The sequence below is a fragment of the Heterocephalus glaber genome, unplaced genomic scaffold, assembly GCF_053883595.1.
Source record: "Heterocephalus glaber isolate CG9 unplaced genomic scaffold, H.glaber_assembly_v1.0 deba00000122, whole genome shotgun sequence".
In the NCBI taxonomy this organism is placed as follows: domain Eukaryota; kingdom Metazoa; phylum Chordata; class Mammalia; order Rodentia; family Bathyergidae; genus Heterocephalus; species Heterocephalus glaber.
This window is the reverse complement of record NW_028258138.1, coordinates 84,532,976-84,558,854: the sequence shown is the minus strand read 5'-3', so window position 1 is coordinate 84,558,854 and position 25,879 is coordinate 84,532,976. Positions and strand designations below refer to the sequence as shown.

Genomic DNA, 25,879 nt, shown 5'->3' with positions numbered 1-25,879 from the left:
CAAAGAAATCTACTCTAAGCCCAGGAACAAGGCAGGAAGGACTTCAACATGGCCCTCTTCTTCCTGGGCACGCGTGTCTTAGTTCTGTATCTCTCTACTTTTGATATTTAAAATGGTGGAGAGGAAGTAAGGAGTGCAGATATTTTAGTGAATTGTTAGCAAGAAACTACATGTGTTCCACCAACCCAGGCAAAATGCCAATGCGGAGCTTTGCACCACAGTGAGGACCTGAGAGAGGCCATAGACAGGAGTAGGCTGGGCTGTTCTGGAGAAATACAAATCAGCACAAGAGACCGGCTTGCAACATGGGAGCATCCAATTCTCAGGCAATCTCCTCTACTCCCCCCACCCCCGACTACTTTCTCCCTCTCTCCAAAAACACACAATGGACAAGTGGCAAGGGCCTTTGAAGCTGCCCTGTCCCCTTCCCCATGGACAGGACACTGAGGGCAGCAGGAGTCCAGTGGCACACCCCAGCCACACACATCAGCCCGTCTCTGACGTGAAGCTGAGCACCTGGCCTCCTTTCCAGCAACATTTTCTTGTCCTCCAGCAGAACGTGAAGGAAGTTTTGCTATTCATGTTTCAAATAGATCTAAGTCTTCCTTTGAAAGATTAAATTTATTTTAAGACAAACACCTCAAGAGATGTGAAATCCTTCTCTTCATCCTGCCTTCCTTCTATTCTTTTTTTTCTCTTGCTTTGTCTCTCCCACTTTCTTCATCCTGTCTTTCTTTGCTTCACAGATCTACACACCTGGAGGCAGGGGAGGCACAAAGATAGCAGACAAAAGTCTGGAAAATATGATTTACACTTGCCTGTAAGACCTCAAAACCTAGGCTGAGGCTTTAAAACACAAGGTTACCAACTGAAGTCCTGAATCCAGAAAAAAAGGGTTTTTCTTTCCAAAGGATCTGATATCATTTATATAAAATTAAAATTTTATTATTCCCCAGGGTCCAACCATCACCACCTACCCCTCAGACTTTTCATCTTCAGGCTCAAAATAATCCCTGGCCCTTGTAACTGAATGAGCTTGCAGTGGGTGTGTGAGCTTATTTGGGTCCAAAGTAAAGCGATAATATGTTTATCTCACAATCCTCCACAGCCCTATTGATGATCAGCCTTAATTTGAATTGAATTTGCAAAATTATGTCATTTCTATTCTTTCCCTCCCTCACACATAGTTCCAATCCGTTCATTTTATTCTTGACTCCAGTCCTAAAAATTATGTACTTTTCCCCCAGGCATACAAAAGACAGGAAAAACAAATTCCCCCAATGAGTGCCCAATAAAGAAGACACAAAATGTCAAATGACAGTAGTGCCAAAACATTTACTGAAAGTTTTAAACAATGTTACAAAAGGAGGCAAACACCATGGAACTGATGACAGGTAAGACATTAGATACTAACAGCTTGATACGGCTGGACAGGCATGGAGAGGAAAAAGGAACACCTATGTGTGTTTACTGTGGTCAAAGCACTGTTTACATATTATCTTTATTATCTTTTACACACATTATCTCATTTGGACCTGTTCAGAAAAAATTATCCCAGGCTTGGAAATTAAGGGAGGAAGAGAGAGTTTTATTTCCCTATAGGTCACTAACTAGGTTTAAACCTTCCTTAGCAGTCTCATTGCATCAAAGTCTTCCCCAGGGATTACTGAGATTCCAGCTGTTCATATTCTCCTCAAATTGCTCTGTCATACTGATGATGAGTTAACGAAGCTTGCTTCATATATTTGTGTGAGGATTATGTTTTTGGTGATGAGAACCCGTGCTTTGACATTAGCAGCCATATGAGGTAGGTAGTAAGTCCTTGCTTCACAGAGGAGGAAACTTACTCTCGGAGAAGGTACGTCACCCACCCAGCCTGCAGAGGTCAGAAGCAACAGAGCTGGGACTGGAACACAAATCTGCCTAAAGTCCTTTCCAGGAAATATACTAGTGACTCATGTGTAGACTAAACATTCGGGCTAGAACATTTCCAGAACATCAGCCTCATCTACATAGGTTTATATGTTTGAATTATAAACATGACAGTTGGTTATCAATATCCTAAACCTGAGTATTTAAATAGTAATTGAAGAGGCTATCTATTGACTTGTTTCATTTCAATTGCCAAGTTTTAAAAATTGGAAATGTTGTTAAGTATTTGCCCATAGATTATATGGAATACCATCATTAAATTGTGAAATCGCAGTGCTTTGCTGACTCCCTCCATGGTCTGGATGATGGTCAGCAAAGTACTACTGAGTTTGTTACAAAAGTCATTGAAACATATTTAGAATACTTTCTCGAGAGCATGCTTTGAGATTTCATGGGCATGTCTATCCATAACACAGTCTGAGAGCTTTTTAAATAAATCTGCCCAAATGACCAGCCTAGCCCCTGTAAACATGTTTAGTCTACCTTATCCTTAGACTAGTAGAAAAGAAGAATACCAACAGGCCTTTCTCCTTTCTAGCCATGCAAGTGATCTGTGTCCCTGGTGGGACAGAAAGGTAGACATGAAGACTAGGGAGTGATTTGTGACCCTTTCTCTGAAAGCACCTTGGCATATACACTACTTTGTCTTGGAAGTGCCTCGGGAAAGAAAGTCTGTCCTTTATGTACATGGTTTATCTGTCAACAACGTGGCCCTCAGCTCAGATATACACCTGTGGAATGCACTCATTTATCCACCTGAGGATCGTTCAGTGTCTACCCAGAGGTACAAGGTTCTCTCCATAGATAAGATCCCAGGGCTCAGATCAATTGGTATAAAGGTTGATAAAAACCCATACTTGGGGCCGGGGATTTAGTTCAGTGGTATGCTGCCTGCCTTGAAAGAGCAAGGTCCTGAGTTTGATTCCCGGTACTAAAAAACAAAAACAAAACCAAAAGAACTCATACTTGAACTTCAAGGTTTTGGTCCATCACACTGCAGCTTGGACAGTGAGCACCTGGCCCAGTTTCCCGTACGGCCCGATTTGCCGGGCACCAGCAGCAGCAGACTGAAGCTAAGTGAGCTGGCCTGCCCAACTCCTCGCCCCGGAGCAGCTGAATTTCAGCTCCAGCTGAAGTGAAAGATAAGTGTGGTTCAAATTCATCTTGACTTACAGTTTCACTGTCTTCTCCTGACTAAAGCTGCTCAATGTGTCTGTGGTTTTCTTACATAAATTTTCAAGCCAGCTAGTGCTATTACAAAGCGGCTTTTCCAACCCTGATGCTGGGGGTGGATTTTTAGCTCGCATATTTTTTCCAGATGTGATAAGTTCTCCATAGCCCTCTTGGTGAGCAAAAGCATAGCCAGATCTTCTTGAGCTTGACCTACGGGCCTGAGGCCGTCGTCTCCTCACAGGCCTTGCCTTTTTCTGGGCCTTCTGCCACCTGCGGATCTGGGGAGGAACAGAACCGGAGTGAGATAATGCCTAGTAAGAAACTGTCATGCAAACAAGAGCCATTCGGGTATGCTTCATTACCCTCTCCACCTTGGATGCTCAACTGCACAGAATATGTACTGAGGATGGAAGTCAAGGCCTTGTGCATGCTAGGTACAGTACATGCTTATATACAGAAAGATTTCACCCACCACCCAGGCACCGTGGGTGTGATAACTGTAGTCCTGTTCCCCCAATGGGGGATCCCTCTCCTCTTGAGATGCTCTGGGTCCAACAGTTATCAGTAACTGGAGTACGAGAAAATTTAGAAAATGAGAGACAGAAACTTCCAGTGCTTGTGGTAGGTCAATGTATCATGAAACTCTCAGGGGTTTGATTCGTTCTTGGAAATTTGTGGCCGTTTGAAGGGCTCTACATCCTTTGAGTGGGTTTCCAGCATTTCTTTCATTTCCCTGCAAAGCAGGAAAAGATCAAGGGCCCGGTGTGGATGACCCTGTTCTCTGATTTGGCAAATCGCTTGGATTCCAAATTTGGTGTCAGAGGAAAGTTGTGAAGCAGAAAATCGCAGTCAGACTGAACACAGAAGCAATGTGCATTACCTTCCTTCGGTCGGCCTCACCATCATTCCCTAGGTTTGTATCAGCTCAGAAGCAGAAAGAAAGAAGACCGGACAGGGACTCCACATGCGTCTCCCCTTCCTTCCTTTCTCTTCATATCTGTATCTTGACCTAATGTTGTCTGGATTACAATCCTCTTCCCATGAAACCCAGAAATCTCATCTTACTCCCCACTTCAGGTACTTCCATTATCTGTTCTTCCTATTTTCCTTCTACCTTGTACTTCCTGATCCATCCATTGTGCTGCTATTCCCTTTTCATCTGTTCAGAAGATAGCTTCTCCCCCATTTTCTAATCTGCTCTTGTATTTCTACAAGCATAGCCTCTGACTCAGTTCTTTCTTCTCTCCCTTCTACTGTACACTTTAATTGCCTTCAAGTCAATAACTTTCCCTGTGGTTTGCCTTTCTCTTAGAGTAGTTGTCCAAGCTAATTCCAGTGTGCTTCTTTTATTAAGCTCAGCTTTTAAAAACACCCAACTTGGGGCCGGGGATTTAGCTCAGTGGTTCAGCTGCCTGCCTCGCAAACACAAGAACCCGAGTTCGATCCCCAGTACAAAAAAAACCCAAAACCAAAACCACCCAACTCATGTAATTTTTGTCTCTCCACCCATACTTTTTCCAGAAGCTTCTCTTATTGGCACACAGGACCCAGAATTCCACCAGAGCTTCCCCGGGCTTCCAATCAGACAGAGGAGACCATTCCGAGAGCCGAGAACCCGTTCCCAGGTGCTCAGCACACACACAGACCTGGTCAGTTGGGGTTGGGTGTAAATCCATCTTCAGAAATCTGAATGCCACCACTGGCATAACTGAGGCCACTGTTGTTAAGAGAATGACAAGCCAGATGCACTTCTGGGTCAAAGAATGCCGGACGTTTCCTATGATTAAAGGCAAATACACCCTGTGGTTATACACAGGACCAGTTTCTCAGGAGGCTCTTCGCTGGTAAGATCTCTTATGCAAAGATGAAGTTTGGCCTCCCTGGGAGAATAGGGTGTCTCCCCCAGTACTGGGTGCTCAGTGGTGATGAGAAGGCAGGCGGCAAGCTCACCCCAGGGATGGCTGAGGGCTGAACCCGCCTGAGCCCAGCGGCTGGGATCCAGGCTCGGTCCAGCGCTACCCAGGATGCACGACTCCCTCTTCCAGCCTAGAGATCCTGGTGTTGTCACACTTTGACAATGTTCCAGCGCTCACCTCAGCAGCTCAGGAACAGGCAGAATCCCAGACTCCTCCTCATTGTTTGTGCTTTTCCGCATTATAAGTAATCATGAGCCGCAAAAAAGGTTCAGAGTGGTACCACTAAGCCTACAAGGCTAATATGAGCCCAGGAAAATGGGACCCTTCTGGGAAATGTTCATGAAGTCTTTTTAATTACATTTTTTTAAGGCAAAAATTTGTTCCTTACCCATGGCTTCCAGCACTCACCAAGAGTTCTGGGATGGATTAATGAGGAGCCCGAGGTGCAACTGTGTCGTTTAAAGGCACAGTCTTTTTTGCCTTTGTGGGGTCTTAAATAAAATCAGACTATCAAACTCACCATCAACGCTCTGAATGCAGGTGTAATTTCAAACATGGTCTTTTGGCCAGCTAACATAAAAGGTGAGCTTCACCTACTGCAAGGCCAACCTTTTAAATTCCAGGCAATGGCCCCAGTAATCTGCCTCAGAGGTTATGAGCTACTTCAAACTCCAAGGCAGTGGGGCGGGGCTGGGTGTGTGTGAAGAGCACCCCTCCCTGTGGGCCACCACCCCTGCAGCCATCCGACATACAAAGCCATGGGCACTGAGACCCGTGCCCAGGCCTGAAGCCAGTTTCCCTACTTTCAACTCTCACCGCACATCTGTGAGCAGGAAGGGTCAGTGAGGCAGACAGACAAACCCTGCTTCTACCGCCAACAGAAAACTTTGTCCGTATTCATTTTCTAGGAATTTCTCACGATGCCTCCAACTCCCTAGTTCCCTTTTCCAGGGCTAACTCTTCACACCACTGAGGTGGGATTTGGGTATGAGGGCTTGGTCCCTGGTGGGTACCTCTGCTTTTTCTGGCTCTGGCGAGTAGACTCTGCCTACCAAAGAGCAGCTGACTCCAGCTGCCTTCAGCCACGAGCAGAAATAAACTTAACTCGATAAATTAAAGGGCTTTCTGGGCTCCTTAAAGCTCAGAACCCCCAGGCAAGGCTGAGAAAAACAAGCTTCACTGTAAAACCACACTCCTACATGCTGCTGGTTACTAAAGGAAAAAATCTTTTTTCCCTTAAACTCCATTGTTGATCTAACTTTTGTAAAGTCTCATTGGGGCTCTGTAATTAATTCCTGGAATGGCATGTGCTTAGCGGAGGAGAGTCCCATGCACAAACTACTTTTACTAGCATAGGCATTCCTGGCCCATCAGGCATATGAGGATGCTCTCTCAGGACTGCAAGTTTTCTAATCTATGCAATGAGCTTTCCATTTTGGCAACACCCTAAAATATTACACACATATATATCAATAAATAAATCAAAACTTAGAAGTAATTTGAGTCTTTCTTTCCTAACCAGCTTATTCTGATTCATAACCAACATGCCTCTCCATGGTTGGAATCTTTGGTAAACAAAGTATTAACATTACATATTAAGTAAGAGTCTAATTTAAAGATTTCTAGTTACATGCAGGGAAAGGCAAAAGTTGAAGGAAAATGTTCATAAGTTGTACGTGTGCATTCAAATGGAATTAGAAATTCAGGTACATTGGCATGAGTGGAAACATCTAAACGGACAGTTGGTTTGTCTTGATGCTTTCTACATGAATCAGTCTTCTAAAAATTGTTTTCTGAACTGAGTTACCCAAATAGTGGATGTAAATTCCAGTCTTGCTTGATTGAGCTCAAGAAGAGTGTTACGATGTATCACCCTTTTCTAGTTTGTTGAGATAAACTTAGAAAATCTGCTGTTTCCTACTTATCCTGCATGCACAAGAGAACTCAGAGCTTGTGAAAAGCTGTATTAATAGCCTTCTTGTATAAATTATAGTGGCCTCACTGGGAATCACTTAGAAAAGTGGACTGCATGGTAGTATACTCTGTGCCTATACCAGGTATACTTATTCTTGGGATAATAATAGAATCTCAAGGATTTAAGGGCTTTTAAGAGACTCTTTGTTACCCTACTGATGTTCAATCCTTCTGCAATGCCCCCAAGCAGTAATCATGTTTGAATAAAAGTAATCACTATCAACACTGTCAACATTTATTGAAAATGTAGCCTGGGCTGTGATATACGCTAAATATTTTTTCTTTTTAATTCTTCTATTGGTACATTTTAGGTATACATGCTAAATATTTTGTATGTGTTATATATTTAATCCCCATAACTTTTCTATGACAATAGAAACTATACATATCACCACTTTCTAAATGAAAACATTAAATGGTGAAGAGAGGAAACTTGCCCACAGTCACACTGCTTGTCAAGTGGTGGAGCTGGCATTTGAAACTTGGCTGTCTAACTACATAGCCTGTTCTTCAGGCCACTCATAGACCAGTGACCAGCAGTTTGTGCAGTCTACTATCACAATGAGTCTTCTTCATCTGGCAGGGACAGCAGGCAAGTGTGGAAGTGTGGAAGTGTGCAGAGGCCTGGCTCAGTCAGGTCCAGGGGAAAGGATCATTGGTCATTACCAGCCCCACCCAACACAAACTAATGTGTTAAAAAGACAAATGAATGACAGCAAAAAACATGAGACTGTAGAACTCACCAATGAACGGAAATTGGTTTGGGAACATTCCAAAGATGCCATTACTGTGCATGGTAAATAAAATGGAGAAGTAAGTAGCAATGCTGCCCCAGATGAAGACATGGTTAATGATGGTCCAGTAACTGGTGTCCAAGGCTATCTGTAAGTAAAATCAAATGCAAAAGAGAGACCTCTGAGGCTTAAAAGAATGTGGCTTTACCATGCAATCATTCTGCAGTGGTGCTCTAGGACAAGAAGTTTACAACTGTTCAGCAGCCAGGCCAACCACAGGCACCTCTGCCTTCTAGACAGACACAAAAGATTGACTGTTAATTTGACATTTCTGTTGGAAAACTGACTTTAGAGTTTATATATGTAGGCCATCATATATGCCAAGTGTGGATGAAGTATCCAGAGATAAAATATTGAGATTTTCTTACATGAGAAATAAGAAAACAAGATGGTTTTATATTTTTCAAGTCACTTTCCAAATTGCTTGCAAACTTGTCTATCAGGGGGGAAAAAAATCTTTCTGTACTGAGTAAGTGTGACAGTTTTTAATCTGTACATAAATTTTCACATGACCATTTTAACACATGCATAATTTTTTACATAAACATTCCAACTTATTTTGGTGATCTTTTCCTTGAATTGTACTCAAATCATAACAAAGGAAAATCCTTAATCCTCTTTTGGCATAAGACTCAGAAATTGGAACTCAGGGTGACCTGGGAGTGTGTTCAAAGCACATCTCCCTTCCAATAATGTGAGATGCCAGCTCAGCTGAAAGAAGAGTGGGGTGTGATTGGACAGTTAAGTGAACTACTGGAAAATATAAATCCCTGAATTGTCCAGAGGAGAAAAAGTAGAGTCTGGGGTCATTATTTGCATCTCAGAGGTCACAAGTGGTGCGAGTCCAAGTGGAGGTCTGCATTTCTAGCAGAGCCCAGGGAAGGACCACAGATTTCTTGTCTGCCTGATGGGGCCCTACCTGCAGAGTAAACATACCCCTCACAACATGTGGAGACATCCATCTCCTTCCCACTTGCAATTTACTGTCCTTCAAAATGTTCCCCCATTAGAAGAGTGCTGGCAGCCTTCAATGTGAACTGCACTGGTTATAAAAGGCCAGCCTTTTCTCTCCTCAAGATCCCTGAAAACAGAGCCCTGCTATCCATGCCTAGGCCAAGAGAGAATGGTTTTCTGTCTAGTTCATTTGGTTGCCTAGATTTAGACCAACATCTCCAACTCTATCTCTCACCACCTGCGAGTTTGTCATCTTCAAGAGACAACAACAGTCTGATCTGAGTGGGTAAGGCAAAGAAAAAAACATAACCCATGTAAAAGGACTCGGCTATAAAAACCAGAACAGGTGGTTCTTATGAAACAGAACAAAGAAAAGAGGCAGACAAGCAATAAAATAACAATAAAATGTAACAAGACCTCTTAAGATGAAATTAGATCACAGGAATAAAATATATGGAAGAAAAAAACACTGAATTTAAAAATTTAATAGAGAAACCAAATAGAATATAGTCCCTGACAAGAACTGCATTAATATTCTGGAATAAATGAATGGAAATAGTATTTCATAATGAGGAATAAAGACCTGGAGAAAAAAAAATCATCTTCAAATCCATAGATGTCAAAGCCATGGGCCTAATATACAATTAATTTCATTTTAGAAAGAGAAAAAGGAACAAGTAGAAAAGTGAGTCAAAGAAATGACAGAAGAAAACTGCTCTGTGATAAAAAATAGCATAGAGTTTCAGGTTGAGAGGGCCCTCTAAATCCTAGGGAAATTAGTGAAAAAAGATACATTTTGATGATATTTGTGAAGTCTGAGGAAATGAAGCCACTCAGATTTCAAAAGAAGGCCCAAGAGGCCAGATAATATATTCCTGAGAGGCAGATGCTCATGCACCTGTGGGAATTAAACCAAAGGTGGAGGGAAGATCTCAGAAAGATGGAGATGGCAGGAATGTGGTGCCTCTGCAGAGGAAAGCTTCAAGCAGTGAGTAGAGCCAGCCCAAGAGAGAGGCTATGTGGGCTGTAACCAGTAAAGCTATAGGTGTGGGGCTACCCCTGCTCTCTAGATATCATATCTTACCATGATGTGCCCTGGATGCCAGATATGGAACTTCAGGACTTAATGTTTGCTCTACTGTGTTTCAGTGGTCCTACTATTTTCTGTCATCTCATTCCTCCACTTGGAATGAGAATGTTTACCCTGTGCCACTGTATCTTAGAGTTATGTAATTTTAACTTTATTTTTACAGAGGTTCACAGCTAAGAGTTTGGCTTGAGTCTCAGAAGAGTCTTTGACTTGGACTTTTGAAAAGTACTGGCACTGTTGAGACTTTGGGGAAGGCATTATTGTACTCTTGGTTGTCCACAGGACAGTCGTAACATGTTTTGTTAAATTATTAATTTGTTATTGTGTTTATCTGAAGATTAAGTGTTGTTTAAGGAGACATTTTTGATTGTCAAATCCAACAAGGGGTATGTGGTAGGTAAGCTTAATTGTGTCAAATGATTGGCTTGGGAGACACTGAGGGGATCAGTAGAGCACACTTCTGGGTGTGTCTTGGCGGATCACAGAGGTGTGACCTTGACTATGATAACTGGCCTGTTACCCTTCCTCTCTGGTGCTGTTTCCTGTTCCTCTGCTCTGCTTCCCAGCTGCCATGAACTGAACAGCTTTGCTTCACCACACCCTTCCGCCATGTTTTTGCCTTGGAATCAGCGAACTATAAACTGAATCCCCTGAAAAAGTGAATGCCTCTCCTCCTTTAATTTGTGGTATTGGGGATTGTGTCCCAGCAACAGGAAAGCTGACTAGTTAATATACTAGGTCTTGCTCCTAGTAGCATTACATACAGCTGTGGGTCTCCCTGGGTCACCTGACTCTGGAACTTCCTAATGCCTTTTCATACAGTGTCTTGCCATACACTAAAATGTATCTGTCATTTGTAAATACTATTATTTTGGGGGAAGCACTATAGTAATAATTATGAAAGTTTAAAATGTACATATTCTCTAATCTAGAAACAATAAAATATCCTTCATTCCACATATTGGTAAAAATTCAGAGTTCTGTGCCCAGAAGTTTCATTTCTAGGAATTTATCTTACAGTACATAAAATATAAGTACCAGCATGTGCATTGTAACAGTGCTTGAATAACAAAAAATAGAGACATCTTGAATGTGTATCTAGAAAGAACTGGTGAATAAATTACTGTATATCCATATTATGAAATTCTATAAAGCTGCTAAAAAGATGGAGATAGATCTGAATGTGTTGATTTGGAAAGCTGTTCAAAATATCTAGTACAGTGCAAAAGCATATTACAGAATAATATGAATAATCATGATCCTCCTTTGTTGAGAGTGAATGTATGTGTCAAGGCAAAGAAAAATGTGGAAAGACATAAATTATGGTAATTATAATAGTATTTAAAGAAGGGAATGAAAGGAAAATAGTTCATTTTATTTTAAACACTTCCATAGTTTAAAAAATGTTAAAGATCCATTTTATAATTCAAATGACTGAAAAAATGATGTTAAAAAAGAAAATAAGAGACTACTAGAATTTGGCCTGTACCATCAGAAGGATATAAGATTTACAGCTGTAATTACAGACCATGGAAATTTCATGGGGTTGTTACCACAATGACAAGCCAAGCTTAGACAGTGAGGAAAAGATATTAATGCTGCTGTCAAAATGAGCTTATTCACAGAATTCCTGAAAGTTATTATTCCATATATTAAAGACAGCAGGTTTTTTATTGAAGCCAAAATTGCTGAGTTTCAATGGTTACAATCATTACATGCTGACTTTTGAGAATTCTATGGTAAAATAGACATTTTCAGGGCTTCTTCAAAATAAAGATAAATGATGACCTTCCTCAAAGAGTGATACTAAAATGACAAGAACTAAGGATCCATACGGTCCTCAAATTGAAATCGTGACACTGCAAAGAGGGCTGTGCATTTCCCATCTTTGAACAAAGTGCTTCCCGTGTCATTCAAGGATACTCGCATCCCTACGTCCCCTCGTGAGAGAGAGGGAGAGCAGGAGCAGGCCTTGTTGCTACTAGGAGGCTGGGGAGACCCATGGCTTCTCCTTATGATTATAGAGAAGGGAGATCTGCATGGCACTGGAGCAGTGAAACTGGACTCGGAAGATTTGCATTCAGCTCCTGGACTGCCGCTTTCGTGTGACTGGGTCTAACTTACCCTTTTTGCCACATCTATTTTCTCATCTTTATGTGTAGTAATCACATCTACATTTCATGGGACCATTAAGAGGATTAAATGAGATAATGGGATTTTTTCAGTGTCTGGCACAGTATCTGCTATCTTGATTTATGCTCAGTGCAAGCTTTGTTTGCACATTTCTCTGGAAATTTGCATTTTAGCCAGCCCCACTGTAGAATGAAGGGCTTTGCCCTGGACAGTGCTGGGACCAGACAGACCTGGTTTCCAGTCCTGGCTCTGGGATTTACTGTGTGACCTCAGGCAAGTCGCCTAACATCCCTGAGTTTCTTCTGTAAAAGGGAACACTAATGCCTACTGCCCCGAGGCATTGTGAATAGTAAGTGTAATTCATAGTATCACTCATGGTGGTGATGATGATAGAGACCTTTGAAGGCCACCACCAAGGACAGCTCTGCATTGGTCATCTAGGCCAAGACAGGAGTGTAACTAGGAGAGTAGGGGTAGTTGGTACCTCAACCCAGTTCTCCTCACTTCCTGTGTTCAATCTTAACCACTGTCCTTGTGTCTCTCTGTGCCTAATTTCATTTCACAGTACTTACTTGTGTCTGGCATTGTAGTTTGAGTTGAGAGTACTAGAAACCCAGGCTCCATTCTCACCCATCTGCTCCTGGGGCACCATCTCTAGGTTACCCTTAATCTCCTGGCACTCAGAATTAATGGCTGGGTTTGGGAGTGAGGGCAGGGAGAAATGAGTAGGGGAACTCTGTGGAATGAGGTCTGTGGCCAAGAGAGGACTTCAAGCCTGTAACATGGCAAAGTGGCCCCAGCTATTGAGGACTGGGACCAGCACCTCCCTTGCAGATACACAACTGCATGGCAGTGTCACAGTTATGATGATGACGACACTGCTTCTCCACTCTACCTAATTACCCTGCATCCCAGGAATAACTGTGTGATGGGAAATGCTTGCCCCAAATCTTAACAAGAACCCACACAAATGCTTTCATTAAAGAACACTGACTCGGAAGCTCAAACTGTTGGATCCTAGTGCTGAGTCTGAAAAGCAGTCATAGTGTGATCTTGGGCAGATCAGTTATTCTTTCTGGAACCCAGATTGTTATATAAGTATTTTAAAATTTTATTTTATTAGTACATGTTTGTGGTACATCACTAATACATTCACTGTGAGTATTTGGTACATGTACCGGCACATCTTATTTCTTTTTACATCCCCTTCCTCTCTCCCCTTACCTCTTTCTCTATTTTTTGGTTCCCTTCTGATTTTATAAACATCTATCTCCTTATTTCTTATTGTCTATCTTTTATTTTGCTCTCTAATTTACTTGTACTTATACTTTGGGTTTCTCATATAAGACAAATCATATTATTTTTAAGCTTGTGTGCCTAGTTTATTTGATTTAACATTATGGATTCAAGGTACATCCATTTTATTTATTTAAAATATACCTGTTATGACCTTAACATACAACCACTAATTCTTTGATTCTTGGTCCTCTAAAGTGGAGCTTGATTTTTCTCCCCTAGAATGTGGTTGGACTTCGTGATTCCTTTTTAAGGAATATGAACAGGGAAGCATAGTTTACAGTGGAGAGTTCTGGAACAGGATGTCACAGCCACGTAACCAAGGTGAGAATTCTGTAACAAGGCATGTTAATATACTGTGCTCCCTAAGAGGACACAACACAAAGGGAACATTAGCTCTTTGTCATTCTTACTCAACAGCCACAGCCTCAGATTATCAGAGAAAACACCAGATGACCCACACTGAGGAACATTCTATGAAATACCTGGCCACTACTCTTCAGAATTGTCCAGGTCATGAAAGACAATGGAAGATTACAGCTGTCAGAGATGGAAGACTAAGGAGAATGACAAATATAAGCAATGTGGGGACCTGGAATGGAAAAGAGGTCAATAGAAAAATTAGGGAAATATGAACCAAGTCTGCAGTTCAGGTAATAGTCTTGCACCAGTGATAATTCCTTAGATTTGACAAACACACCATGGTTATGCAAGATCTTAATGTTAATGTCAGAAACTGTCTCATTTGTACCTACAGCTCTTCTGTAAAACTCTAATTTCAAAGAAAAAGGACTTTTAAAGCTTATTCCTATTTAAATAGTAAACTTCAGGAATATTTTTCAACACACATTATTTCCAAGGCAGCAAAAGGTCATCAATTTAACACTGTAAAATAACCCACAGGAGTTGATCTGAATCCATGAAGGGCTGTTGGGAAGGGTTTTTTGTACCTTTCACCTGAAAATGATCTATTTGGAAGGATTTTTGGCAATGTGTAAAAAGAACCTTAAGCTTTCTTATACGCTTTGGCCCAGAATTCTCACTTTTAGGAATATATCCTTAGGGATAATCAGAGAATACTCTTGAGAAGTATGTATATGAAAGCTTGCCCTTGTGTCAGTTTCCATAGTGAAAATGCAGAAGCAACCTAACCTACGTGGGCAGCTAGATGATGGCACACGCATGTGCATGTGTGGGAAGGGCCTCCCCGAAGCGCTGTGCTGATGAAGGCCTCTAAAGTCCCCATGCTCCATGGCCGCCCATGGTTGTACCTGACTCAGCAGGAAGAGTCTGCTTCTCAGATTAGTTGGGGACTAAGTATGGGCACATTTGAAAACTATGGACACTATCTGTGAACACAAGTCAGTTACATTAAGTCCTAGGGATCTGGCATGAGCAGAAGAACTTCCTTTTCTGATAGACTCAGTAGAAGGAAAATGTCCTTGAAATGTCTCCCTCGTGTATTCAATACTCAAGACATGTCTTTGTGAGCCTGTTCTACTGCAGGCAATGGGCCGGGCCTGGACACATGGGGAGAACAACACAGGCATCAACTCTGCTTCCTGCGGCTTCCAGTGAGACGACAGAGATCATGCAGGGAACAAGATGCGCCTACTAGGGGAGGTGACAGCTGTGAGGTAAACAGTGGGCAGACTCCTGTTTCACCACAGAGAACACTGGGCCTGACTTCAACAGGAGGCTCCAGGAAGGCCTCTCTGAAGAGACTGGTGACCGAGGGAAGCAGAGGGGAGAGAGTCCCAGGCAGAGAAGAGGAAAGATGTAGGACAGGCAAGAGACTGATGGATCCCACTGAGAGAAGCCAGTGTGCTGGGATGTTGTGCCTGAGGTGACCCGACAGGGCAGGACCTGCTGCCCTTGGGTGCTGGAAGGCAGAGAGTGGCTCTCAGGGGGACAAATAGCCACAAAGACCTCAACCGAGTAGACTTGGACACCACCACTCAAAACTGCCTGAGTCTGGGGCCAAGGGTTACTTGGAGTCCTCGGTGTGGATCCCTTCTGAAAAGAGTAGATAGCATCTTCATACAAGTTCAGTCATGGAGGGTAAGAAATTCACAACTTACTCCAAAAACACCAAATGACAGGGACATAACATTCTGCAATTTGTGGGGGGGGGGGGGGGCTAAGCAATGTTTTTAAAATAGGATTGTTTCTGTGGTCTCTCAATTGTGAAAAAGGAGAAATGTAACTCTGGTATCCAACTGCAGCAAGAACTGTTTGCTTTATGGGGGAAACATCTTATAAATATAAAGCTAATATAAAAACATAGCTGAGATAACATATAAGAAAATAATTTATGGATAAGCAAAAGGAAGCAGAGAAAAAGATACACTAGGCCTTTTTTTTTTCCTAAAGATAAGGTTAACCAAACTGCGTAGGATTAATTGTGAAGATGAGCTTCACTAAAAGCATTTAATGTCTGTCATATGTCAGATCTATTATGAATGTTTCAGGTAATTTATTACCCTTCCTTATCTAGCAGATAATGTTAAGGCCATTTGAGGAATGTTTTCCATTTGTGTTTTCCTTCAGATTGGCCTCTTATCTCAGTTACGGCCTTTCAAATCATCTCTTGGACCAAGGAACAGGCCTGATGTGAATAGAGGCGAATAAGCTGTAACAACTAAAAGACATCTGTCCCTCTACACCCAAACTGCCCTTCTCTCCCTGGAAGGAGAATCCAGAGAAGTGGAAACCCCCCTTTCATGACAAAGAGGAGATCACCTGATTCTGAGCAGGTAATCAAACGGTAACAAAATAAAACAGAAATTACATTACTTGATGTGTCCATCCAGAGCTACAAATAGAAGTAGATTGGAAGTGACCGTGTCTAAGGGCACTGACCACCACTGGCATTAAAACAGAAACACAGCTCAAGATATTCCTGAAAAAATGTCACAGGACATCAAAAATCATCTCCACCAGAAGAGGCTCCCTACTTTTGAGATGTGGGTGTGCCACCGCAAGAGCATTAAACATCTTGAGTTAATTCCACAGAGATGCATGGCCAGATAAATGTCAGCTCTCACTTAAAACCTGGAAGTTATTAAGTCTTAAAGATATGATGGGAAGACTCTTATCATTGGAAGATTCTTCTTCCTCAAAGGTGAGAAGGAAGTAGTAGTAGAATCATTTCTCTTTACACACAATGCCCAACCCAAAGAGGTGATTCATTATGAGGTTTCTACAAATGTGAAAGTTACAGACACCTACTATTCATCCTCCACATCTGGCAATTTGTGTTAAAGTTTCCTGTTTTCATCTCAAAGTGTGTAACTAAAAAAACCTCAGTATTCTCTTAGGATTATTTTCCTCCCAACAAGTAGACAAAATCAGCCAACAACAAACTGGAACTGGAAAAGTTGTAAAAGCCAGTCGCAGGGTGTTTGGGAACAGAGTTACCTGCACACTGACCACAATGACCAGAGAAGTGGCCATGGTAACGGCAAAGGACTGGTAGTCAGCCACATGCTGTCCATCTTCTCCAGCTGCGTTGTAAAAGGCCCCATAGGGGATGAAGAAAAGAGCTAATGAGGTGTAGATTCCATGGGCCATGCAGATGAAGAATTTACGCTTGTTAAAAAGGAGGTTCAGCTGCCCAGGTTCATAGAGCTGGGGACAGTCCATGCTGTTCTGGTCACTCACATCCTGTAAACAGAGTGTAATTTCAGCGGGGGCGGGATGGCTTGAGCAGAGCCAGAGGGGCCCTGTATTCCCTGTGTCCAGAAATAGCACATGCCTTTTAAGCATGCCCGAATATACACTGGGCCACAACAAGACACTACCTTGTTTTCATCCCTCAAGAAGAAGACCATAAAATGATCTCTATTGTACAGGGAAGGAACTTGAATTTCCAAAACAAATTCATGAACGGTCACACAGATCTTAAGGAACAGACACTGAATTCGATTTGACTTGAACCCAGGTACTTGGATTCAAATCAAAGTTTCTTTCCTGTACTCCCCTGCAGTTGGCCATGGCTGCAGACTCCTCAGGAGCTTCCCAAATTCCAGGGCACCCTGAGTAGCCAGGGGATCCCAGGTGATTGTCCATAGGGTGAGGAGTAATGGCCAGCAGGGGGCAGCAGAGCTCTGGAGGCAGAACTGCCAACCAGAACCTAAAGGGGCTGAGGCTGAAGGGTTAGGACCCATGTGTTTCATCCAGGGAGGATTCAATGGCAGGTACCAAGGATTTGGGACAAAGAAATTAGGATGTTTAGCACCAACCAAGGACTGGAAAAACCAGCATGATGCTTCTCAATGTGCAGGTGACTCAATAGATCAGTGAACCTGAGACTGCATTTCCAGCCAGTTCCAAGGTAATGCTGATCACCACACTGTGAGTGCCAGAGCCAAGTGCCCAGAACAAACCAGGAGGGCAAGAATCGACCACTGGGGGCATTGGAGGACCGTGGGTGGAGGAAAAGCAGCCAGAGGTGCACAGGCTTTGAAGCCATGCCACCCCATAGCCCGAGTTCTAGTCTGGCAACAGTGCCTAGTCTAAGACCTGTTATTTGACCATTCTGAGCCTCAGTTTCCTCAACTCCAGACACAAACATAACACCCCCTCCTAGAACCACTCCTGTGATTAAACGGGATGTAAAACATTCAGGAATCCTTGCACAGATGTGGGTAAAATAATAATAAATTAAACACAGTAATAAGAATCGATAACAATAGGACAATGCAGTAACCCCAAGGCCAAGTGGCCTGGCTCTAAGCAGTTCTGTCACTTATCAGCTAGGTGGCATGAGGACAGTGACGTGAACCTCCAATGCTTGACTTCCTCCTCACAAAATGAACAAACTGATAGACGATCACAGTGTCCCTTCCAGAACAGTGTCCTGTGTCCTGTGATCAGTGTAAGGGCCAAAACTGACAAAGCAGGAAAGGAGAGGACCAGACATTCAACTGACGGCAGCAGGAGCTTTATTATATTTTTTTTGAGTTGCACAATAACCATGTTTTCCCAGAAACTGCTTTATTTTTATTATTTGACTCCACAGTCTGGGCAGCTACAAAGCACCAAGAAAAGAAACACTTGTAAACATGGGCACTTGGAAATGAATGCTCTTAATCCTTTACATCTAAGTCTTCAGAAGTTCATTACTTGTTGAAGAATTCCCCCAAAACGTGCTCTTCTCAAACTGCCCTTTCTGCCTGGGCGAAGAGAGCCTCAGTCTGACTACAAGCCCGCAGCGCGGCGAGCGAGCCCAAGGGGGCGCAGAGCGTCATCTGTTTCCAAATGGATGGCGCTGGGCCAGAAACTGAGGCCTTGCAAACGGCCGGGAGAAAATCTGGTCTCCTTAAAAGTAAGACAAAAAACCAAAAACCCCAAAAGCCCACACTTTTAAAAATAATATGCTCTGCTTGGGCCACGGAAACCAAGCTGTCTAGCCTTCTACTTCCCCATGGGCAGCCAGGAAGTCCCTTCCAAAGCTCCTGACGTGCCAGACCCGCCGTGTTCATAATCGATTCCCTCCTCTCTCATCTCTCAAGTGTATTCACTCCAAGCACAAGAAATCTGCGCTCTTCCTGCCCTCGGCAATGGGTTTTGTGTGTTCCTGTCCCACTGCCTGGTGGCCCTGTGGCCCGTAGTTTCTGTTCTGGCGCTGTGCTGGCCGAGTGCCTCCCTGCCCATGCAGGCTTTCTGTGGCCCAACCTGCCTCCTTGGTTTCCTGTCTACACTGCATGTTGGTTCTCTACAAACTCTCAGAGGCTGGTGGAGCATCTTTTAGGGTGTGGAGCAAAAGGCACGACAAGGAGGGAAAAAAAGAAAGGCAGAAGTACAGTCACAGAAGTTTGGAGAATGCTGGGTTAAAATAGAAGAGACTACTTCCTGCAGGACTTCCTAGAGCCTTCATAGCAATTCTGTGGGGTGTGAATCTCTAAGAAGAGAGCGGCTAAAGTCTGAGCAGAGAACCCTTTGGGAGAAGCAGGGTCTGTGACCCATGCAACCCCCTGTAAAACAGCTGCATTTCTAGAGCTCTTTCCATGAATCTTGTCTTCTGCTGAGAAGCCAGAAGCAACTAAAAGGTATGTCAGAGAGACACTAAGCTATGAAGGAGAGAAAAATACGTACCTGGTCAAAAATGCCCATGGCTAAAACCGGTAATGATGTGTAGACGATGTTAAAAAGAGTGATGAACCACTGGTCATAAACAGTCTGGAAAGAAAGAACATGCCCATGAGGAACACCGTCCACATTAGTGAGAACGCTCCCTCTCAGGCTCTCAGGTTAAATAACCTGACCTGCTAAGGCGTGGCAGTCAGCTCTGGGAGACGGACACATATGCGTCCTCCCTCAGGTTCTGCCTCTCCTCAGCTCTGTGACCTTTGTGAGACACTAGCTCTCTCCACACTTCAGCTCCTGGTATCTGAGTGAGGCCTTTGTTGCCCCACAGGGTGGTGGAGCTGAGATTATGTATGCTTCTTGGTTTGTTTTTTGGTACCAGGGATCGAACTCGGGTCCTTGTGCTTGTGGGGCAGGCGGCAGAACCGCTGAGCTAAATCCCCGGCCCTGAGATAATGTATGTTGATACCTACACAATGCTGCCACAGTGAGACCTCATACTCAATGATGGCTTTCTATTTCATTCTGTGGTTTGCAGTGGCTTATCACAAATCCAAATATCTGACCTCAGCGCCAAACAAAGGAGCTACTAGAGTCTTCAGAGGGAAAACAAAAATGAGCCTGTGCTCCCTGCCTTGTGTTCCAATGGAGAGCTTTTTCTTAGGAGTAGTTTAAAGCAAGGTAAGAGTGGAACCAACTGCTACCTATACTAGGTATAAGCAAGGAAGACAAGAAAAATGTCCCTCCACAAGTGTAGGGAGTAAGTTACAGAAGATGTCCTCTTCAGAGGAAGGGAGTGCAACAGGCATTTAGCCTCATTCTGTTGACGGCACTTGGAGATGTGGGAACGGGGTCTTTCAGAGTTTCTGACTGAGGTCACAGGTACAAATCAAAACCGAGGTCTCCAGCTCCAAAGCAGTGCTCATTCAACCACTCTGATGTGGCTGGCTTATTCATTCACGTGCCCAGTATTCATTGAGGAGCCACTATATGCCAGGCCCTACCTTCTAGGCAGTGGTGACTACACAATTACTCAGATGAAAACTTTGTCAAGGAATCTGCAGTCTAATGGTGGTGGTGGAGAAAGGCAACGCACAAGATCCAATTTTATGGGGGGAGGTGAATGAATGAGGAAAACAAGTACTAGGGAGGAAAAAGGATGCAGACTTAGAAGTGTTTGACTGTCATAAAGTGATCAAAGAAGGTTTCGGTGAGGAGTGGTCTCACTGAGATAAAATCTGACGGAAAAGGGAACTGAATACAGTGCTTTCTGGGACAGACTCATTCTGTGAGACGGCATGGAGTATGTTAGAAGAAAAGGGGAGTCAGGCCATTCTTCAAAGACCCAATCCCAGCCTATCTTACAGGGTTGTGGTGGGTTTCTTCCGAACTGGGTAACAGAGATGCTGTGAACTGCCCTGTATGCCGAGCAGTCATGGGCAAAGGTCGAGCCTGTGGTGAGAAGGAAGGACTCTAAGTACTGCTGCTGTAACTGTCTTGGGCAGACAATAGGGGAAAGTCAACCTTGAGAAAGAACAGATGGGGAAAGGAGAGTAGGCGGATGGGTGAGGGAGAGCATTGTTTCATTCTCTGTGTGTCTTGGAGTTCAGGCCTGTAATTCATGTCAGAAAGAGCTGCCTGATGTCATTCTCTTTGAGGGGAGGCCAACTCGGGGCAGTGAAGATGAATTCTACCACCGATAGCCAAGACAGAAACTGGGCAAAGCAACCACATGAGGAACTACCATCAAGCAGCCTAAGCTTTGACTCAGAACGACCATTTATCATCGCTGATTTTGAGTTCTCTGCATGGAAGTTCCCTTTTGTCTTTTCCCCGAGCCTTGTCAGCTTCTGCATCTGCTTGGAACTCCTCTGCCACCACCATAAGGATTTGAAAAGGGGGTCCGTGTCTTGTGATATGTGGATGAGTATTTCAGAACTGACTTTTTAAAAAGGCCTTGATTTGTAGCATTTGCAATTTCCTAAGGCTCCAGTCCCCCCAGGACGGATCCCAAGCAGTGCTGTCATTCACTGCTGAGTTGGGAAGAGGGGAGCAATAGCACAGTATCACCTAACACCCCCAAGACAAAGCCATAAAGAGTAAAACATGGTAAAGTAATTAGGAAGTGATGAGTTGTCAGTGGATGGATTTTGGTTTTGTTTTTCACAGAATTTAATTAAATTATAAGTTTGCATAATTTAATTTTTAATAATGCACATGGTTAACCACTGGCTCACATAATTCCTGAAAATTGAACGATCAGCCTTTGGAACCAGTCTGGGCCAACTTGAACATACCACAGCCTGTCTGCACTGGGAGCGAAATGGGACAAGACATCGACAGCCACCTGAAGAGTATGCAGCTTGGTGTGGCGGAGCGGCTGTCCAGAGATCCGGGCACCGGGAAAGCTTTCTGGTGGTCCCTGGAAACCCTAAGTTATTTTAGCACAGGTCTCTGCAATAAGCCTATACTACTCATGGCGGGGGAGCGGGGTGGCATGTGTCGAAGCAATCAATTCAGGCCAGACTTCCAACTGAAGACAACCAGAAAAAGCCGAGACATCAAAAGAGCGTCTCTTCAAAGCTTCAGGGAGCTAATAAGATAGCAGGGAATGACCTGTCAAGACCAAGGAGCAAATTAGAACTTACTGACATTTCCAGGCCTAGGATGATCAGAGCTCTCTCCAGAAACCCCTTATTTGCTTCTCCCAGCTCCTGAGGGTGGGATGAAGACCAGCTGGCATCCTACTATGGTAGAGCAGATGACCAAGCTTCCAGGAGGCCACCCTTGGGTCCAGAGTGGGAAGTGAGTCATCAGGGTCGCTACCCTTGGTAGGCAGTGCACCTTGGCTCTGCCCCCAGGAAAACCACCAAGAGCAGCTGGGCCTCCCACAGGTCAACAACACTCCTGGGTGCAGCACTGCTGGCCAGGTCGCAGCCAGGGCAGGGATGTGTCTAGGGTCTGACTCCAACTACAGCCTGTCCTAAGAGCCCACCACAAGGGCCTTCTGCTCAGCTGCTGTCTCTTCCTTCTGGTGAGTGACTGTCCAGCAATTAGGGTTTACACCTAAAATGTCGCTTCAAAGCCTCATGGGCGTGGAAGGTGACTGGATTGAGCGGGTTCGAGCTCATCAGTGGATTCTTCCACGGTTGTGTTCAAAGCTGAACATGCTCTCAGGGCGCGGGAACTGGCTGGGGGTGGTCACTGGAGGTGCGGCCTGGAAGGGTCAATCCTTATCCCTGGCTTCTGCCTCCTCTGTTGTTCCCTGGCTGCCTCCATGAGATGAGATTTCTCCCACCATGCCCTTCCTGCCTTGCAGCCAGCAGACTATGACTGAATTCCCTGAAAAGCATGAGCCAAAACAGACCTCTCTTCCCTTAAATTGTGGATGTCAGGCATTTTGTCCCAGTGCCAGGAAAGTGACCCACAGCAACTATACTTCTAACTGTCTATATTCAGAAATGTCTACTTTTACGTGCCATGATACCCGCAAAAATATTCATAGCAGCATTGGCCATAATAGTCCAAAACCAAAACAATCAAAATATCTACCAGGAGTGGCATGGTCAAAGACGCTCATGCATTGATATGATAAAATGCTATAGAATAACAAAAAAATCCAAAACCACAAGTGAATAAAAAAGTTAAAATGTAACATTAGCTAAAGAAGCAGGACTTGGTTTAAATAAATGCAAAAATGTGCAAATCTATTCCATGTTGTTTAGGGATTAATACTCTATAATTCATAAATTATAAGACAAACCAAAACACGGAGTAGAAAATGTCAGGGTAACAGTAACCTCCAGAGAGCTGGAGAAGAAGTGACTAGAGAAACAAGAGCCCTGGGTGTTTGGCAATGTCCTCTTTCTTGTGGAGGATCATGGTAAGTGTTCATTTTATAACAAATCATGTAGTTGACATTTATGGTAGTTTTTTATATTTTACAATAAAAAAGTAAAGTCTATGACCTTTTATAGTCACAGCCTGGTGAAACCTTGGAGACTGTGAGGATCTAAAAAATGTGGATTCTGTGCCACACCCAGCCCATTTAAATCAGCACATGTGGAGGCAGAATCTAGGTATTGGTAGTTTTAAATTTTCCCAAGTAATTCCAATGTGAAGGCAAGACAGAGAACTACACCCACTCCTATTAAAAACAAACAAACAATGTGGCAGAGGGCTAACACGAATTGTCAGTAATTTGATGACAGCATCTGATGGTCATTCCTCAAATTCCTCAATTTATTGCATGACTATGGTACGGAAAATCAGAGGAGAAAACAGGTAAACTGAGGTGGGCAGCCCCCAGCAGGCCCTGGTGCCACTGAATCACTTTTTCCCCCCTCCACTCATCCACCACCAGCTTCACAGAGGAGAAGAGCTAAGAAGGAAAGAATCAGGAGCAATGGTGGACGCAACAGTCAGCAGCTGACAGCCTGGCACAAAGTGGCTTCCTTGTCACCAACTGGCCAGCATCAAAACCTCCAATTATCTGACAGTAGCATTTGTAAATTGGCACCCAGGTTTGAACTCTCATTTTTCAACTGGAGCAAGAGAGACAGGAAGGGAAAATCAGTTGGAAGAAAGTCTCGATGAGTTTTTGCAATTTCTCGGAAGAGTTTTTGTTTCCACTCAGAATTACAAGAACAAAAGGAAAAATAGTTGATAGTTACAAGGGTCTTGCTCTGTGCTGTTCTAAGTGCTTTGCTGTTAATTCACTGAGTCCTAAGACCCCATGGAGTAAGGATTCTTAACAGTCCCCGATTTACAGGTGAGGGACTGATCGGAGCTCCACGAAGGCTAGAAGATGGCCAATGTCGAATCTCAACACAGCTTTTCCAAGTGTGGTCTACAATGTCAAAACGATTTTCATAACACTATGAAGTCATGTATTTGTCCCTTCACTTGATCCTCTCAGGAATATATACGACTTGTAACATCACAGCTGCTGAGAGCAGAAGCAGGTATGGAAACCCAGATGTCTTATTAGCCCAAATAGTTTTACCAAAGTGTTAAGCAATGACACCCTTCTCATTAATTTGGGTTTGTTTGGGGTTTTTTGGTCTTGTTTTGTTTTGGAAAAGACAAGAATTTTCTCAAAAATATCTATGTAAACATGTCAAGAGTTATTTTTACAAGTTAATAAATATTTCATTTCCCCACGTTCCTTTTTAATATGACAAGCATTGGTAGATGGGGTATTGAGATCGCAAAGTTTGCCACTGGTGGCCAATGAAGTGGGACAGCAAGTCCCAGCCTCGGGATCTTCATGTCCACAATGCTGGCTGCTGCAGGAAGCTACCTGTTTGGTCAGAGGTATCACTTGGCAGTTCCCTGAAAGTCTCTTTCTTTATTTTGTTTGACATAGCTGAAAGCATGCAATAAATAGTTTTTGTAAAGATTCAAAATTTTTTTTAGATTTAGAATTTTTTTGTCATTTAAAATGACAACACTAGTGTTTACTTGGGTTAAAACTCACTAGTGGCTTCCTGCTCTCCTTTGAATAGAACCCTACCTGAGTTCTGCCCGCCCCTTCAACTTCACCTTCCTATCACCCTCACCAAACTCCACTCTATCTTTCTCCAACTGCCTCTGCTTTCTCCTGCCTCAGGACATTTGCCTGTGCTGTGCCCTCTGTTAGAGTACTCATACCCAAGATAGGGCTGTCAAAGGTGATGGCTTATTGGGGCAATACAGCTGGATGGCTTGATGTTGGGAGGTGGGGCCTGGTCAGAAGGGGCAGGTCACTGGAAGCATGACTTGGTTCATATTTCCCTCCTGGGCACCGCCTGCATCTCTGTGCTTCCTGGCCACCATGAAGGAAGCAGCTTTTCCCCCATTATGCCCCTCTCGACTCAATGCTACCCTGGAGCCAGTCAACCATGGACTGTGACTACGAGCCAAAATAAACTTCTCCCCTTTTAATGTGGGTCTGGGGTACTTTGTCCCAGTGACAAGCAAGGGACTAAGACAGTATTCTAATGGGAGATTCCTTCTAAATACTGAAGTCCAAGTCATGTGTTCGATGAGACTTTTTAGATCACTCGATGCTTTCTTAACTCTGAAATCCTCTACTGACATACTTCTGATTGTCTTTATCCTACAGGAGTATAATTGCCATGGAAACAGCCTTGTTTACAAGTAGAACCCTAATCCCCAGAGCAGCACCTGGCCAGTGAAGGTGCTCTACAAGCAGCTGTGAAGTGTTTTACAACTTTTCATAAATGCCATTTATTTACCTTCCCTGTGGATATACATTAGGCTCCTCAAATCTGTGACATTGACACCTGAGCTCTTCCCACAGCCCTTTAACCAGAACCACGTCCTGTGTCCCTCACACTAGCTTCTGACACTGTCTCATCTGCCCCAGCATCCACATCAGATGTCTGTGATTCCTAACTCTCTCCAGCACCCACATGAAATCAGTCCCCAAGTCTCACTGATGCCTGATGCACTGGCCATTCTTCGCAGCTGCACCTCTCCTCCCAAGGGTCCTCTGCTAGGACATCTGATGGGTCCTGGAAGGG

General features: G+C 43.6%; 1 protein-coding gene and 1 long non-coding RNA gene across 11 annotated transcripts in view; one reads left to right on the top strand and one right to left on the bottom strand.

Annotated features, from left to right (window-relative positions):
• Window positions 1-1,310: 1,310 nt before the first annotated feature.
• Window positions 1,311-25,879, bottom strand: part of Atp8b4 (ATPase phospholipid transporting 8B4 (putative)) — a 220,421-nt gene continuing 195,852 nt past the window's right edge. For 7 of the 9 annotated variants that reach the window (XM_087180903.1, XM_087180900.1, XM_087180905.1 and 4 more), the window contains 5 exons: window positions 19,362-19,445; window positions 16,683-16,928; window positions 7,739-7,877; window positions 4,752-4,882; window positions 1,311-3,383 (listed from right to left, as the gene is read on the bottom strand). In XM_087180903.1, the coding sequence (XP_087037029.1) occupies window positions 3,102-3,383; window positions 4,752-4,882; window positions 7,739-7,877; window positions 16,683-16,928; window positions 19,362-19,445 (882 nt within the window). In that variant the 3' untranslated portion in view covers window positions 1,311-3,101. The remainder of the gene's footprint in view (window positions 3,384-4,751; window positions 4,883-7,738; window positions 7,878-16,682; window positions 16,929-19,361; window positions 19,446-25,879) is intronic. The other 2 variants (XM_021261344.2, XM_021261348.2) reach the window with 2 other exon arrangements.
• Window positions 13,622-24,607, top strand: LOC110350056 (uncharacterized). 2 transcript variants are annotated; one of them, XR_002396359.2, is made up of 3 exons: window positions 13,622-13,915; window positions 15,813-16,018; window positions 24,124-24,607. It is a non-coding gene; the product is annotated as an uncharacterized LOC110350056 (long non-coding RNA). The 2 variants fall into 2 exon arrangements; XR_015438946.1 differs by having other exon boundaries at window positions 13,622-14,899.